This window comes from Magnolia sinica, chromosome 10 (assembly GCF_029962835.1).
Source record: "Magnolia sinica isolate HGM2019 chromosome 10, MsV1, whole genome shotgun sequence".
Classification (NCBI taxonomy): Eukaryota; Viridiplantae; Streptophyta; class Magnoliopsida; order Magnoliales; family Magnoliaceae; genus Magnolia; species Magnolia sinica.
Genome location: NC_080582.1, coordinates 2,021,786 through 2,037,543, shown reverse-complemented (window position 1 = coordinate 2,037,543; position 15,758 = coordinate 2,021,786). Strand labels below are relative to the sequence as shown.

Sequence of the window (15,758 nt, the reverse complement as noted above, 5' to 3'; positions counted from 1 at the left end):
CCGGAAAACTTTACCACATCAACATGCTACCACTCAACGTGCCAGCCAATCCACTTCCCAAATCCAAGTACGAGTTTGACATTGATGGATTGTCAATTCATACTTGAAAGGTGGCATGGATCTGTAACCTGAGGGCCCACTTGCTGAATCACGACTCAAGAAATTTGATCATGGATGGCCCACATGGGAGATCTGAGGCCCAGCATCAACAAGGGTGGCCCACTGGGAGGCCCAGGATTACCATTTGAGGTAGTCATAGGGACTATCAAATCTCTATCCTTTGTTTTACCTAAACCTATCCTCTGTTCACCTCTTCTCCCACATTTCTATTCCCCTACTCGGGCTTTTCATATCTGAACAAAATCTCCATTTGCTAAGTGGCCTTGTACTTTGTAGTTTGTACCCCTACATATCTTCTCTTTTCCTTACTCAGCTTAGAAAAAGGAGAAACTTCTCTCTCTCTCCCTCCCTCTCTCTCTCTCTCCCTCCTTTGATTGAAATGTCTCACAATCTCTCCAAACAACCACCCACACAAACACCACCACCATCAACAGTGCTTACCATTGCAACAATACCCCAAAAAGAGGATTCAGACACCAACAACAGCAACAACAACAACAATATCTACCCTTTGCCACTCGCTACATATGAGGAAGTTGTTGCAAGTGCTGATTTTTTCATGCAAACGCTTGAGAAGCTGCACAAATCCATTGGAACCAAGTTCATGTAAGTGGGTCTTTTCTCTTTTTCTATCTCCTTTTTTATCCGATAAAAATTGTGGGCTTTTTTCTTTTCATGAATGGATTGAAACTGAGGAAAGTTGATGGGGTTTTCTGTGATCTTTGATTTTTTTTAGGGTCCTTATTTTGGGTTTTGTTAGGTGCATGTAAATGGGTTCCAAGTAGAAAAAAACTGTTCCCCACCCACCCCCCCCCCCTTCAAATCTCTTCTTGTTTGATTTTTCCCCCCCTCCTAGGTGCATGTAAATGGGGTTTTAGGTTTTTTCTTTTTTCTTTTTGCTGGGTTTATTTGATTTAATGCGTTTTTCTTGGATATGGGTTTTTATTATTGTTATTATTATTTTGCTAGTGAAGTGTTTTTTATTTAATTAATGTTGTTATTATGGGAATGCATGAGAAAAACTGGGATCTTTGAATGTCTAAGTTGCAGATTTTCATTTTCTTCTTCATAATCATCATTTTCTTCTTCTCCAAGTGGGGATTTTTGTATGCTTTTGGTTTTTGGCTCTGGCCACTAGGGCTAATGGTTTCTTCTTTTCATTGGTAAAAATGCCAGTTTGGAGTGTGTGTTGCTTAATCAAGATGGTTTTGTACTTGGGTTCTTTGGTTCTTTGTTAGTTCTTTCATTGATATTTTCATCCCAGAAATGCATGTTCCTAACTTTTCTTTTGGGTGAGAAACAAAGGTTTTATCTCCTGATCTGTAAATTTGTAGATTCAAGTTTCTTTCTGTTTTTCTCTCAAAATGATTTTTCTAAATGCTCTTGGATTTGGGCTTTTTCTATTAAAAGTGGTCTTTTTTTGGAGAGTTATTTTGCTCATTCAAGACATTTTGTTTCTGTTTATGTATTTGATTAATGTTGTCATCCAAGAAATGCACGTTCTACTTTTGAAGCTTCCTGCTAGGAAACTGGTTTCTTAAAATCTGCTTTCGATATTTACTTTTGAAGCTTTATTGTTACCTCATAACTTGGTTTTCATATTTCTAAAATGCTGTTATTTTGGGTTTTGCGTGGTCCCTCTAGTTTAGCATTTTGTTCATTGGATATAAGATTTATGGGCTTCTCTTTTCTGTTTGTAAACAAGTTTTCTTTGGACTTTTGGGGTGGTATCGGACACGAATAGCTAGTTTTTCTGAGCTTCTTGCGTTGACGCTGCCATCCTAGATATGCATGTTCTTTTGTACATCCTTCTTCTTCTTCTTTTTGTCCCATTTCTGCTAGAGTAAGTTCTTTTCCGATATTTCTGTTTCAATGTGGAATTTCCTTATCTTTTCCTGGTTCTCCTGATTAATATTGCATGTCTTCAATGCTTATGGCCTGTTTGGTAGACACCTTAAAATGGGTTCATCTCATTTTAGTTAATCATAATCATGTATTAGAGATATTTCGAACGTAAAATGATTAACTAAATATCTCTAAAAAATGATTAACTAAATGGAATTATGTGTTAAAGAACATGATCTCTATTACAGAATAATGATTAACTAAAATGAGATTAACCCATTTTCAGGCATCTACCAAACAGGCCCTTAAGCCTGCCATTCCAATCTAGGATTGCGTTTCTTAACTCCAAGGATTACCAAAAGAAGGGGACTTATAAGATCCTCGACCCGCATCTATGTGCAATATACTCGGGTTTTCAGTTATGATAAATGGGATCCATATTTCAGTGATCCAGACCATTGGCCTGCTGGCCCCCACTGTGGTGGACTATTCCATGACAATCTTCTCCATAGGACAAACTTAGGCATTTGATTCGGGCCTACAAATTGACAGTTGGAAAGATAAAATAGTAGAACAGCCGCACACATTCAACTGAAGAAAGGTCTGATATTGGTGGCTATGATCTTTCAATCTGGAAGACTTTCTGGGCATGTTCCATCCACACTTGGAGGCAATCGGGCAACAGACAAATGGTCTGGATTACTGGAACATGAGCAGCACTTGTCAGAACTAAATAGTTGAGTGTACAACAAAGAGTCAGGTTGAGGTTCCTACAATATCTCCCCAAAGAAAGATGCCTTAAATCTATAATGTCATGGAGTTTTGTGTGAATCTATTACTAATGAGCATGTAACTGTCTATTTATAGTTGCATGGCTTCTCTATATAATGTGCTTTTCCCACTTTGGAATTTTGTGACTTCTAGATGTTTCGGGTCTTAAAACTCCTTATTTTCTGCTCTTTGTTTGGGCTTTTGCTCCCACACTTGCTCCTGCACAATGCAAATGTGCATGCACGGGAAAGGGCATATGCATGGGCACACGTGCGAGCACGTCTGTGATATTTATGTAAGCATGCTTTCTTAGAAATTTCAGTTCTCATCCATTCGATCTATAGATCATTCGCTCTTTTGAAACCCTAGGTTCCCTTTCACATGGCAGTGCCTCTTGAAATCCTCAGAGATGTCTATACCAACTTCTCTTCAAATTTCTCTCGATCTGAATTTGTGAATATCTGAATCAATACTTATTTCATTTCCTTCTTGTTTCCTTTTTCTGTTTTTTGCTTGTAGGGTGCCGACTTTAGGAGGAAAGGCACTCGACCTGCATCGCCTTTTTGTGGAAGTGACATCTCATGGTGGTCTTGAAAAGGTATGGACCCCCCTTTTGGCATTATACCAGTGGATCTCATTCTATTATTGAATCCATGTTTCTAAATATCATCCGAAATGGCTCAGTAGCCCTGGTACGGACCAAAACAGAACGAGTTGGGGGAATCGTATTGGTTCTGTTGTCTAGGCAAGTCATTATCTAAAACCGCTGCCATGATTGGCCATGATTGAAATGCACTCGGCACTCTTATATTTCGCATAAGATTCATTTATCTATTTATGATCGGTGATGAGAAATTTCATGAAAGAGGGAAAAAGGAATTAATTAGCAGACTTCAATTTTTAGAAGTTCATTAAATTGCATATGAGGCAACTTAAATTTTTTTAAAAGTTTGTATAGAATGTCAAAGGGATGAGAGTTCAAAGGGGATAGCTTGCCTTTTTGGCCAACACTGAAACCTTTTTAGCCCATGCTGAGTGAAGATTATCTTGTCCTTGATTTGATGGTAAGAATCTTATCCTGGGGCCCTGAGTTTGTACAGGAGGGGCCATGATTCACTCATCCAACCCATTGATCTGATGGCCCTACTGTGGATGCAAGGTGCCCCAAGAATCTCCTGGCTATGCATATCCGAGCCTTTTTAATGGTGGTCTACAAATTAAACATTATGCAAAAAAATACAATAATGGTCTACATGCAATGAGCAATAGGCCGGGGATTGGTGGCTAACATCTTCCAGTCTGGGAGGTTTTTGGGGCATCCCCTATCCTTGGTGGGGCCTAACGATCAATGGTCTGGATCACCTGTTTGTCCATTGTTTTTTCTCTTGCATCATTTCGTCTGGGATCCTGAGGTCAGCCAACATTTGGTGGGTAAATCCTAATTTGGTGGAAGCTTTGCTTCGGATTTGCAATGCTGAAGCGGAAGGCTCTTTCAGAAGGAAAGGATGGAGAATTGCTCCGTTGGTTGTTTTTTGGGCTGTATGGTTGGAAAGAAACAGTCAATGTTGTTGTAATCTTAAGGGTTCTAGGTCAAGAGTTTCCAGTAGGGCTGCTTTGTATATTGGGGAGTCGACTCCCTGAGGGGTCTCCTTCAAGTTTGTTTTCTTTTCTTTCTTCTTCTTCTTATTTTATTTTATTTATTCCTTTTTTTTTTGTTCCTTTTTTTTTTTGTTTTTTTTTGTTTTTGGCTTCATCTTTTAAAAAAATGGTCTGGATCACCGAACCATGGATCCACTTGTTCCCATGGTGTGCCTCAGCAAACTAGATGATTGCGCAGGCTTAATACCCAATAATTGCTTTGTTGTAACCTCCTTTTTATTATGTCGTGATTCCTGTGTACTTCAGGTCCTAAGATAACTTATTTATTTTTTTGCATTGCCAATCATGAAGCTGTTCATGTTTTTTTATGCTGTCTGCTAGTAAAGTTTCATTGTGTATGAATCATCTTGTTCTTCTTCTGATCACAGGTTATTAGAGATCGGAAATGGAGGGAAGTAATTTCAGTCTTCAGCTTCCCATCTACGATTACGAATGCATCCTTTGTATTGCGAAAGTACTACATTTCCTTGCTCCAGCACTACGAGCAACTCTATTTCTTCCGGAAACAAGGCCAGCCGATCTCGATGAATGGTTTGTTTGAAACTTGATTATTTAGGCTTTTAGTCTCCCCTGTGTAGTCTTTTAATTGTTGGTTTCTTTGCTTTTTATCCTTTTCATTTACAGCTTCTTTGCCAGGCACGAACACCGTCAGTGCTACTGCAAATTTACAAGCCCAACCAGCAACACCGTCCACTCAGGAGAAAGTCACAGCAACACCATCAACTCAGGAGAAAGTACCAGCCACACCGTCAACCCTGGAGAAAGTACCAGCGACACCATTAACTCAGGAGATCGTCGCTGCTGAAAACCAATCAGGTAGCCTAATTTCTTTTGTTTTATTCTCCTTATATAAAGGGGTCACTTTTTGGCAAAATAATTACAAGGAGTCTTTTCTAAAATAATTAGGAATGGAAAATTTTATGATTCTCGAGCCAAAGATAATTTACAGTATCCTCAGGCCTTACAATTTGACAAATGGGGCTGTGGCTCAGTTATCCGGACTGTTCATCTAATGGGGTTCTGGAAAAATCCCTCCTGAGTGAACAATCCTAATTTGTCTAGTGCAGGACTGCAAATAGATGGTTAAGGAGGCATGCAACAATGGTCTACATTTAACAGGGAGAATCCAGTTAGTAAAATGGATAGGAGATATCTAGGAACAAGTATAAATACAAATATTGATTGGAGAGGTATGAATAAATGTACGAAGTTGGAATCTTAGGAAAAGGATCTTTTAGATTAGATCTCTTTCCCTTTTTCTTACAATTCCCTAATATTGTACATCTTTCTTGCTCTTAGTCTAGATCATAATTACTGTATTTGTATATATCATATTCCCCAGGTAAATTATCTTGAGCTACCCATGAGTTGGGATGTGCTTTTGAAAAAAGAAAGGCCAGCTTATTTCAGAAGCTAGTCAATGATGACGCTCTATAGATTCAACTATATAAGCCAGGGCTAAAGTTGCAACGCTCTATAGATTCACCTATATAAGCTGAGGCTAAAGTTGCAAAAATAAGAGCTTGAATCCCACTTGTGAATGGTCCAAGCAACATGACAGGTATAGGGACCACTAAAGGTACTAAACAAACAAGAACAACAACTACCAATTCATCAGACAATATATTCCTACATAGACATGTATCCATGTTAGAGAGATCAATGATATGAATGTAGATGATGAGGCCTGATTATCCAAACTAAAGGACCAATACAGACACAGTACATATCCTTGGCTTTAAGGATCATATAATATTTAATAACAAATAAGGAAACATTTTCTATTTGCCAGCAGATCAAATATCTCAGACAGAGCTATTATGATGATAAATCCCATCCTTGGTCCAAAACCATATATTGGGGATGGGGGACATCTGAAGAAGATCAGGAGATTCAGGACCATTCATGAAGTGGGTGCGACTTTGGATGGTCTCTCAAAGGCTAGTGTTGATTAGCATGACCTAGCCATCTACATTCAATAGCTGATATCAGATGGTTGGGATCACATAGCCCCAGACAGAGCTATTATGATGATAGATCCCAGCTTCAGTCCAAAACCATACATGGGGCACATCAGAACAAGATCAGGACATTCAGGACCGTTCATAAAGTGGGCACGACTTTGGATGTTCTCTCAAGGCTAGTGCTGATTAGCATGTTCTAGCCATATACATCCAATAGCTGATATCAGATGGTTGGGATCAAAAAGCTCAGACAGCGCTATTATGTTGATAGATCCCATCCTCGTCCAAAGCCATTCATGGGGCACATCTGAACAAGATCAGGAGATTCTGGACCATTCATAAAGTGGGCGCGATTTCGGATGGCTTTTTAAGGGTAATGCTGTTTAGAATGTCCTGACCATCTACATTCAACAGCTGATATCAGATGGTTGGGATAGGGACCATCTACATTCAACAACTGATATCAGATGGTTGGGATCATCCTATGAGTGCTGATTAGCATGTCCTAGCCATCTACATCCAATTGCTGATATCAGATGGTTGGGATCAAATAGCTCAGACAGAGCTATTATGTTGATAGATCCCATCTTGAGTCCAAAACCATGAATGGGGCACATCTGAACAATATCAGGAGATTCAGGACCATTCATAAAGTGGGCATGATTGGATGGTCTTTTAAGGGAAATGCTGATTAGCATGTCCTGACCATCTACATTCAACAGCTGATATCAGATGGTTGAGATCATCCTATGAGTGTGATTTTGCGCTTTGCTCCATCCACAATGCAGCAAACAATTTGGACAATCCAGACTGTCTTACATGTACGCCACAGTATATAGTATAGTCACCATGGTGGAAAATGCGTCTGGTAGTCCAGCCAAATATTTAAACTGCTTTGTGTTTTAAGCCATGACCAAACTATCCTTGTTTTTACTAGTATCACATTCACTGGTAAGTAAAGTACCTTACAGGGATGAGAAAATGCCCTTTGTTTAATTTTTTTTTTTTCAAATGTCAGAATGTGCTCTCCGTCACTGTCACTTTACACACGCACGCACGCACGCACACATGTATTTATATGTATGTATATGTAGGGTAAACAAAGATGTTTATATATTTATGCTTGATATAACCTGTTCTCTAAATACTTTTTGTTGGTTTTTAAGGTCCAGCAAGTGCCCCACTGTCACCTGGCTGTTCAGTGATTGGAACCATCGATGGGAAATTCGATAACGGATACTTGGTGACTGTGAGTCTTGGTTCGGAAAAGCTGAAAGGTGTCCTTTACCACGTTCCTCTTGAAATGCCGCCAGCGTCCCGGAGTTCAACTGGAGCTGCCGCTCGCCGCCGTAATCGGAAGAGATCTAGGCGGGCAATGAATGAGCCGTCTCGTCCCAAACCGAACAGGAGTGGTTACAACTTCTTCTTCCAAGAGCATTGCGCGAAGCTTTTGCATAGTGGGGAGGAGAGTGTTATCAGCAAGAAGATTGGGTATATGTGGAGCAAACTCTCTGAGGCTGAAAAGGAGGTATGATGATTGATAAGCTCTCCTTCCTTTTCCTTTTTGCATTCGTTCTATGAAAGCACAGATAATGATGACATTTGATCCGTTGGAACTCCATATAGAAAAAAATTCTTCTATTTTATGGAATTTATGGATTTGAGTTGCCTGTTCTCCTAGGTCCTAACACTGACGTATTATAAAAACTAACAGTTGATTTTATATGTAAAAGCTATTTGTGGAATCCGTATCTGTTTCAAACTTCACAATAGAACTATGTAACTTTGACATGGACGTGTGTTGTTGCTGGAAGCAGTGCCCCTAGAAATACCCAAAATCCAATATGTCCATATAGCTAGCTATATGATAGTTTAAAATGCCATTTGCTATGTAAGGCCTTGTTTGGACTTTTGGATGGGAATCACCCTATCCATTTAGTTTTGAGTGGGAGATGATGCGGAAAAGAAAAAGTTGGAAAGGAGTATCCTTTTGACATGTTTCTCTGGGATATTCTCAAGAAACCAAAGATGCAACTTTTTTAGATCCAAATATGTTTGGATAAAAAAAATGAGAAAATCGGGATTCAAGCCCCTCCAAACATGCCCTTACGTGTTGTTTCATCTCTACTACATATAACAAGCAGAACTTTGTATGCAGTTAAATTTTGTAGGTTATTGAACCATGCATTAAGAAGGGAGATGACAAGGGTTTTTTAAGAAAAAGAAAGGGTATTTAGGTAATTAAGGTGAAGCTGTCTTCAGCCAATTCACACCCTCTCCACCAAAAGAGGCTGGACTCCTTTTACCGAAGGAAAAAACCACTGGACTACTATGATAGTTGATCACCATTTTGAAAATGGTGGTGACTCATCTGCTCTCATGTCGCACTCATGTACTGGGCTATAGACTCTAGCCAAATTGTTGGGCAAATTATGGATGGAACATTCCTCTAAAATTGTGCTGATCAAGCAAGCTTAATCATCCAATTGGTGGCTATCAAATGAATGGTTGGAAGTAAAATAGCAACGTATTCCATAACAGTAACAGTGGCCGTAATGGAGACCACCGTTACCATTGTGATACGGGCCGTAATGGTCATTATGGGCCTTTTTTCTCTCTTTTGAAAAGGTATGTTTCAGCCCTGTTACGGACCGTTACGGGGCGGTTATGGGCCAATTTTTTTTTTCTCTAATGGCCCTTATGGCCATTTTGGCCCCATAAGCGTAATGGTTACCACTATTACTGTTGTTAAGTAACCGTTTTGGCATACCGTAAGATAGTGATTCTTCGAAGCTCAAAGAGCAAAAATCATATTGTAACCATCATTTTCTCTGTTAGGCTGTGCTCATCCACAATAAGTTCAGCCATTCGGGTGGTCTGAATTTTTGTACAGCTATTCCATGAGTGTGGCTGAAGAGCCACCGCCATTAAAATGGTGAACTTGCAAGAGTCTAATCTGCGAAACCACCTTTTACAGTTGTTTCCCCTCCAATCTCCTGGGCTTTGCCGGACCATTTCCTCTCTCCATGTGCATTGCATGTGCTCCCTTTACTAGTACCTGTGTAACAAACAACGCGTCATCTTTGGATGTATCTGTTTGTCATGGTCTTCTTGAGGCTAAAGGGGTAGTGGATGTCTTGCTAGAGTGACATGAGGGTCACTCGTCATGGGAACTGCATCTCTCCCTCGGTCTGTGCATTTTCCCCTTGGTTCCCTCCCCCCCTTTTTAATATATTTTGTTTGTGCTCATGGAAAAACACAGGCCAATTTCTAGAATTGCCATGTTGGAAACATGATTCCAGCAGGCTCTAGCTTCCAAGAGGTGTGTTTTATGTTGGAACTTTTAAGCTGTTGTTCTTGGGTATTATTTTATATATTGTTTCTGTACATTTAGGATGTTCATAAAATGCCTCTAAATGTGGAAAGGAGCGTATGCTGAATATCCCTCACCCTGTCACCCATGATTAGACTAGAATAATGAGTCGGACCGATACCATCCAGTTCCTATTTTTGGGTGTATTAATGTTTAGCTCACCCACCATCTGCATGTTGCGGGATGCGCTAAACAGTTCCATCTCTGTAGAATGTACATGGATTGGGCAGCATTTCCTTCCATTCTCATTTTGGGGTACAACTAAAAGGGCCTTACTGCACTTCTATTACTGAGAAACTGTTTTTCTGTAATTCTTTTGTCATGATCGTAACATTGTACCAAGCTATTTGGGGTCAGATTTTACATATCCTGTTTTCCTAGTCATATTCAAACTGGAATTCTTATGATTGTTTGGCAAAAGTTCTATGAGTGGCTGCAAACCAGTCATCAACCCTGCCCCTTTACCCAGGCTGGGGACCAGCTGGCTCATCACTTGCACCCCACGGTTCCAAAAAAATATGAACTAATATCTTTTATAATTAGTCACATAACAATGGATATTTTAATGTATTATATTTTAATATTTAAGGTTGCTTATCAATTCATGTCGGGTTCAATCCCCTTTAATTGGCCCTACATTTTCAGGTTTGAACCCATCTTACCTTCAGAAAAAAAGGTATGGATATGTTGGCTTTTCCCAAAGCTGGTGAGTCTGCACCTCATCACCATGCTTAGGATGCTTTTTTTTTTTTTGAACATTACTTAGGATGCATATGCTTATAAGCTATGATAAAAAAATGCATCTAGATAACAAAGAAATACAGTAAAGCAATCTAATTAGTATACATCTTTTCAGCCTTTTGGATTAAGATCAAGTGTAGTAAGAAAGGAAAGGAAAGAAAAGAAAAGAAAAGAAAAAAGAACTGGGTAATATGGTGAATTGTTGTTTGTCCAAATAGTGGAGTTTCATATTAATCAATTCTCTTGCATTGAATATGAAAGATGTTAATATAATTAGTTACGAATGAGTAATTGCTTGAAAGTATTTGATCAGGACCTGTCTCATATTCGTCATCAGATCATTGATATGATTGATCTCATAGTGCTCATCCCTAGTTGAAAACGAGAATTTTGTTCATTATTATGATTTCCCACAAGAATTCGGCATGTAGAAAAACAGTCTATGATCCGAAGTTCTCATTGTATGGGTCCCACCATAGATAGGCTATCATAGAAAATCTCATCGGATGGCCTTTTGTTGTCTGACATGTGACTCCCAATTCAGTACCATCATGGCCTTGTCCAAGCTATCTGGAGTCAGCTTCAATATGTGGCATGTGAATTACTGGATGAAAACAATGAGTATCGGTGGTCCACCCACTGTGAGAACCATCCTGTGAATGGCCCAGGTCATGAATCATTGTGCCATGTGTTCAATTGGGCTTCAGTGAACAAGATCAGGAAATTGGCGGACTGAGCTTGATGCAGAACTTACCTTTCACGTATGTGTGTTATTTGAGGAATTGGCTTTCATATGGAAATTCCATGATAGGAAAGAAGATATGGCATCTTTGTCTTTTGGCTGGGATTTGGGTAATATGGCGGGAAAGGAACAATTGGTGCTTTAGGAACTGAATAGGTGTTTCTTCGAAAGTCAGCAAGATGGCTATAGAGCTGGTCTCGGAATGGGTGATCAAATCTAAAATGATAGTGGCGGATCAGTTTCCTGATAATTGGGCAGCTTTGTAGCTTGTTTTTCTCTTTTGTGCGTGCCTGTGTGTGTATTCTTTAGGTTTTTAGCCTCTATGAAATAATATTGTCACCGTTCAAAAAAGAAAAGAAAAGAAAGTAAACTCCATAATAGTGTTAAACACTCTAGGAATGCTCCAATCGAAGTCCAACCATACTTCTGAGCATTTAAATCTAGAGAATGTGATAATTAATTATGATTAGATGTACTGGTTAAGTTGCTCGAATGTGGTTAAAATCTGTTTCATATTTCATCTCCGTATCATGAAAGGACATCTGCATTTGTATGTTGGGTTGGCAAAAGTGAATTATTTCTATTGGGAATTTCTAGAGCTGTTTTATCTGTTTATCTTTTATCTATTATTTTGTAGGTTTATCAGCAGAAAGGAATGAAAGACAAGGAAAGATACCGGAACGAGATGCTAGAATACAAGAAGTCGTCAACTACTTCCATGCCCCAATAGCTTTTCAACGGAAACATGAGTGGGGTCTCGCATGCTAACACGTGCCAATGTAGCACGTGTGCAAGATCCAAGCCACTCATCAGACGGGCCCTACTGTGTAGACGGTTTTGCTCGAAAGACAGGCTGGTCCAGTCATTTGGTGATGCTGACCACTAGTTTTCTAAACTAATTTTCTTTTGTACTCACTTGACTACCTCTCGAGCAGAATCGGCTTATTTTTGGGCCAGGGGTTCCACACAGTGGGGCCTGCCTGATGAGGGGCTTAGATCTTACTCACGTGTCATGTTGGCATGTGGGAGCTGCGTGGCCCCAGTGGCGGGGCTGTAGCTTCCATGGTTTTGCAGGTTCTTTATACTTTCTGCCTTTTCTCTTTTGATATTTCTGGTTTCCTTTTACTGTACAGAAATCTCTTTACAGTCGATTGTCACAATCCGGCTGTGAGAGATAAAGAGAGAATCACAAGCCAGCTTTGTGTAGAACCTTGTTGAACATTGTCGGTTCGATTTTACCCAACTCTGTCTGCCTCCTGTATCTTTTAATACAAGTGGCAGGTATCAAACCGCTATCCACACAATAACTGGCCCACTGAAGCAAGATGACGTTCAGGAGAAAAACTTCATCTGGTGATGACCGATTTAATTTTCGTAGGTACCTCTTGTTTGGCCTCCTGATCCAGCCTGTGAATCCAGTGCAAAGGAATGCCCAAGAGCTTGCCCAATCACAATCATACCCATTCATCTTTTAATGCTATCGGCCACTTAGGACACAAGCTGTAGTTGATTTTTTTGAGAAACAAGGCCTTATCAGCTGTGCATTTTGCAAATGAGGATAATGGTTCTGGGCTTACATTTCTATCAACTACAAGAAAGATTTCAGATACTCATACAGCCCACTGAAATTTGCAAAGCATTTCTTGAATCAGATGGCGTTATCAGAAGGTGATGAATGCAATTGTGATTGTACAGTTATCAGGTGTTTCTCCACATGGAAATCTGTTCTTATCATGTGAATCTTGAAGTTGCTGGGGCCAAGATGCACCTTTACACGCGGCAAGCATGCGGGACAGCTGAACCATTAAATGATTTGGCCTTCATCATGAAGATGACCATATGCAAAAATCAGGTGGGCCAACATGTTCGTTGAATGTAGACAGTTTGGAAGTTTTTTCTTTTTGACTGTCCATTCTTTTCGTGTGGCGGTGGCCTGCCTGATAAGTGGAACTGTCTGTTTTTGCATATGGCCATCTTCACAATGTGGGCCATCTCATTAATTGCTCAGCTGCCCTACATGCTTGCCAGGTTGACACATGTGGGGTTACCAGACCGAATTTGTGATCTTAACAAGGCGGGAATCCAGACCGAATTTGTGATCCTGATTTCTCCAGGTTTTCTGTGGGGTTCTCAAAGGGCTGGGATCAGGTTGGTTCAGGCCTGGATGTTGAGCGAGTCGTAGCAGAATAGCAAATTCATATCGGTCTTCATAAGATGGAGTTTTTTCAGTTTGACCCGCACTGACTTCGACAGGCTGTGGTCAAGTTTGCAGTGGTTTGCTACGGTTCTTGTCCTAAAAGATCTTAGGCTGTGTTTGGCTCATGGAATTTCAATCATGTCTCTAAAATGCCGGGACTGGACTTGAGACTCAGCCAACTTGACTCAACGAGATTTTGAGTTGTGTCATCAAGAAACTCGCTTGCCTAATTAACGAGACTCGTTGAGTTGACAACTCGACTTGGTAGACCCGAGTCCAGTCACTTGGTTTAATAGGTTAATCAAAGTGAAAAAATGAGTAGTGAGCCAGCTTGTAACTCACAAAATCTATCCATTTACTAGTTTTACTATTTTATGTTCTTTGATTATTCATAACTATTTTAAATTCAAGCTTGTACAACATCTGATACATCCAAAGTGTTGGATCCTCAGTGAAGAACACGCAATGCAGAAATCAGAACAATATGATCATCATGTGGGCCACACTATATAAAACAATGGCCAGCAGCCAATATTCTCCAGAATGTCCACTTGATGAGTGGATGGCGTTGGTTTCTGCAGGCATTTGTTATTCATGCTTGAAAGCTAACCATTTGAACGGCTTGGATGATGTGCACGTAGCACACATGACACATTGAAATTTATGAGCCATTTGAAATATATTTTATTAAATACTGAGCCGAGTTAAGTGAAGATTATTGGCTGGACCAGACCTGACTGTTTGTCTGGGTCCAGGTTTTCTGGTTCTTTTTGAACTATTATTTCTACCCCAAGTAGACCTTTTTAAGAATTTGAAAACCATTGCTGTTGAAATCTTCTCTGAGGCTGCTCAGTGTTTGTATGGACGGATGGATGTTGTTGTATGTATCTATTTCATGAACCTATGGATGATTTAGTTAGAGGATGTACTCATGGAATGATGGGTGGATTGGCCATCCACATCCATGTACAGGCACAGCCACTGTACACGTGGCATACATGACACGTGCCCAAACTGTTGGCATTGTGTGGCCCACTGTAGATGGGTCATAACTCAATAGCCAAAATGGACGGCTAAGAAGAAGATACTCAGTGGTCCAAGTTCAAATACGAGAATACATTGATTGGAAATTGGGAACGGAAGATCATCCAATCAATCAGACTATAGGCTGCATGATCAATTGGACCACGGTTTGGATGGTTTTGATTGCATGCACGTTCGCCGTGTATTCACTTTCAGTGTGCGTGCGAGTGCAGGTTCATGCTCCGTCAGCCAATCAAATAGCACACTAACTAAGCGTGGATACGTTAATCTAAACGGTCCATTAGAGGTTTTAGGATTAATTTGATATTGTTCCCATTGACGTGGCCCATATAAGTCTTTTTACCAGGATTATATTTTGAATGTACGGTTAAAATGAGAGTTTCCACCTAATAGACGGTGTGGATTTGCATATACAACATGGTGGGCCCCACAGAGCATGGGTGTTTAACGCAGCTGTCTAAAACAGGTGTCGTGGCGATTGTGGTCCCTTCAAAGTAGCTCCCGTTTCCCTAGAAATTCCGGGTTGCGTGGATTTCAGGCATTCTCTTGAGAAAGCAAAGTCACTTTATCATATGAATGAATACCGCGGGCGATGTGAGCGAGGAAAGATTGAACGGGTGGATTGTTAACACGTGGCAATTTAGAACATGTGTGTGAGATTTCGGCCAATCATTATGTATTTGACCGACCATGATTTTTTTCTTGGTCCATATCAGGTCAATCCAACTCTGACTTGTGTGAACGAGAGTGGAAGGTGTGAAAGAAGAGGAGAGCTCTAGTTGTACTGGTACCACCGTAGGGTTCCTGTGGTACTGGGCAGATGTGGGGCCCACGTGATGTATGAAGGAAATCCAATACGTCCATCAGATGCGTGGGCTCATGTTAGCCACAATTGTTGAAAAATGTCAGTCTAATCCAATGCTCAGGTAGGCTATAGCACATGGAACAAGATGGAGGGGAATCCTAACTGTTATTTGCTTTGGGGCCCATCTGAGTTGCTAAACGGCCTGATTTTGGTTCTGACCCTTCATCCAGACTAGATGAAGGGTATGAATGGGTTGGATTTCAGATAAACTACATGGCGGTTTCCATATTCAAATCAACGGTACTCTTAACTTCTTAGGTGTGGTGTGGTCAGTTGAGTTTTGAATAGGGATGAGTTTTTTGTACCGGGGGTAACCTGACGTCACACATCTGATGGACGGGTTAGATGTCTGGAACACATCATGTGGGCCCCTCTTTTGTCTGGTACTACGGTCGCTTACGGTGGTACGGGTACCCTGAGCGTGTACTGTATTCAAA

At 40.3% G+C, this 15,758-nt stretch overlaps 1 protein-coding gene across 3 annotated transcripts; it reads left to right on the top strand.

The window, feature by feature from the left end:
- Window positions 1-311: 311 nt before the first annotated feature.
- On the top strand, window positions 312-13,903 carry LOC131257734 (high mobility group B protein 15-like). 3 transcript variants are annotated; one of them, XR_009177609.1, is made up of 7 exons: window positions 312-726; window positions 3,256-3,334; window positions 4,764-4,926; window positions 5,020-5,211; window positions 7,526-7,887; window positions 11,853-12,289; window positions 13,330-13,903. XR_009177609.1 is itself a non-coding variant. In XM_058258557.1 (6 exons), exons 1-6 carry the CDS (start codon window positions 500-502, stop codon window positions 11,943-11,945), a joined length of 1,116 nt encoding a protein of 371 aa, XP_058114540.1. In that variant the 5' UTR covers window positions 312-499; the 3' UTR covers window positions 11,946-12,436. The 3 variants fall into 3 exon arrangements, 1 of the variants encoding a protein (XP_058114540.1); XR_009177610.1 differs by lacking the exon at window positions 13,330-13,903 and adding an exon at window positions 12,594-13,304; XM_058258557.1 differs by lacking the exon at window positions 13,330-13,903 and having other exon boundaries at window positions 11,853-12,436.
- Window positions 13,904-15,758: the final 1,855 nt, after the last annotated feature.

Coding starts and splice junctions, on each gene's coding strand:
- LOC131257734 (XM_058258557.1), top strand. CDS start 500: ATGTCTCACAATCTCTCCAAACAACCACCCACACAAACACCACCACCA. Junction 727..3,255: donor TCCATTGGAACCAAGTTCAT/GTAAGTGGGTCT, acceptor TTTTGCTTGTAG/GGTGCCGACTTTAGGAGGAA. Junction 3,335..4,763: donor CTCATGGTGGTCTTGAAAAG/GTATGGACCCCC, acceptor TTCTGATCACAG/GTTATTAGAGATCGGAAATG.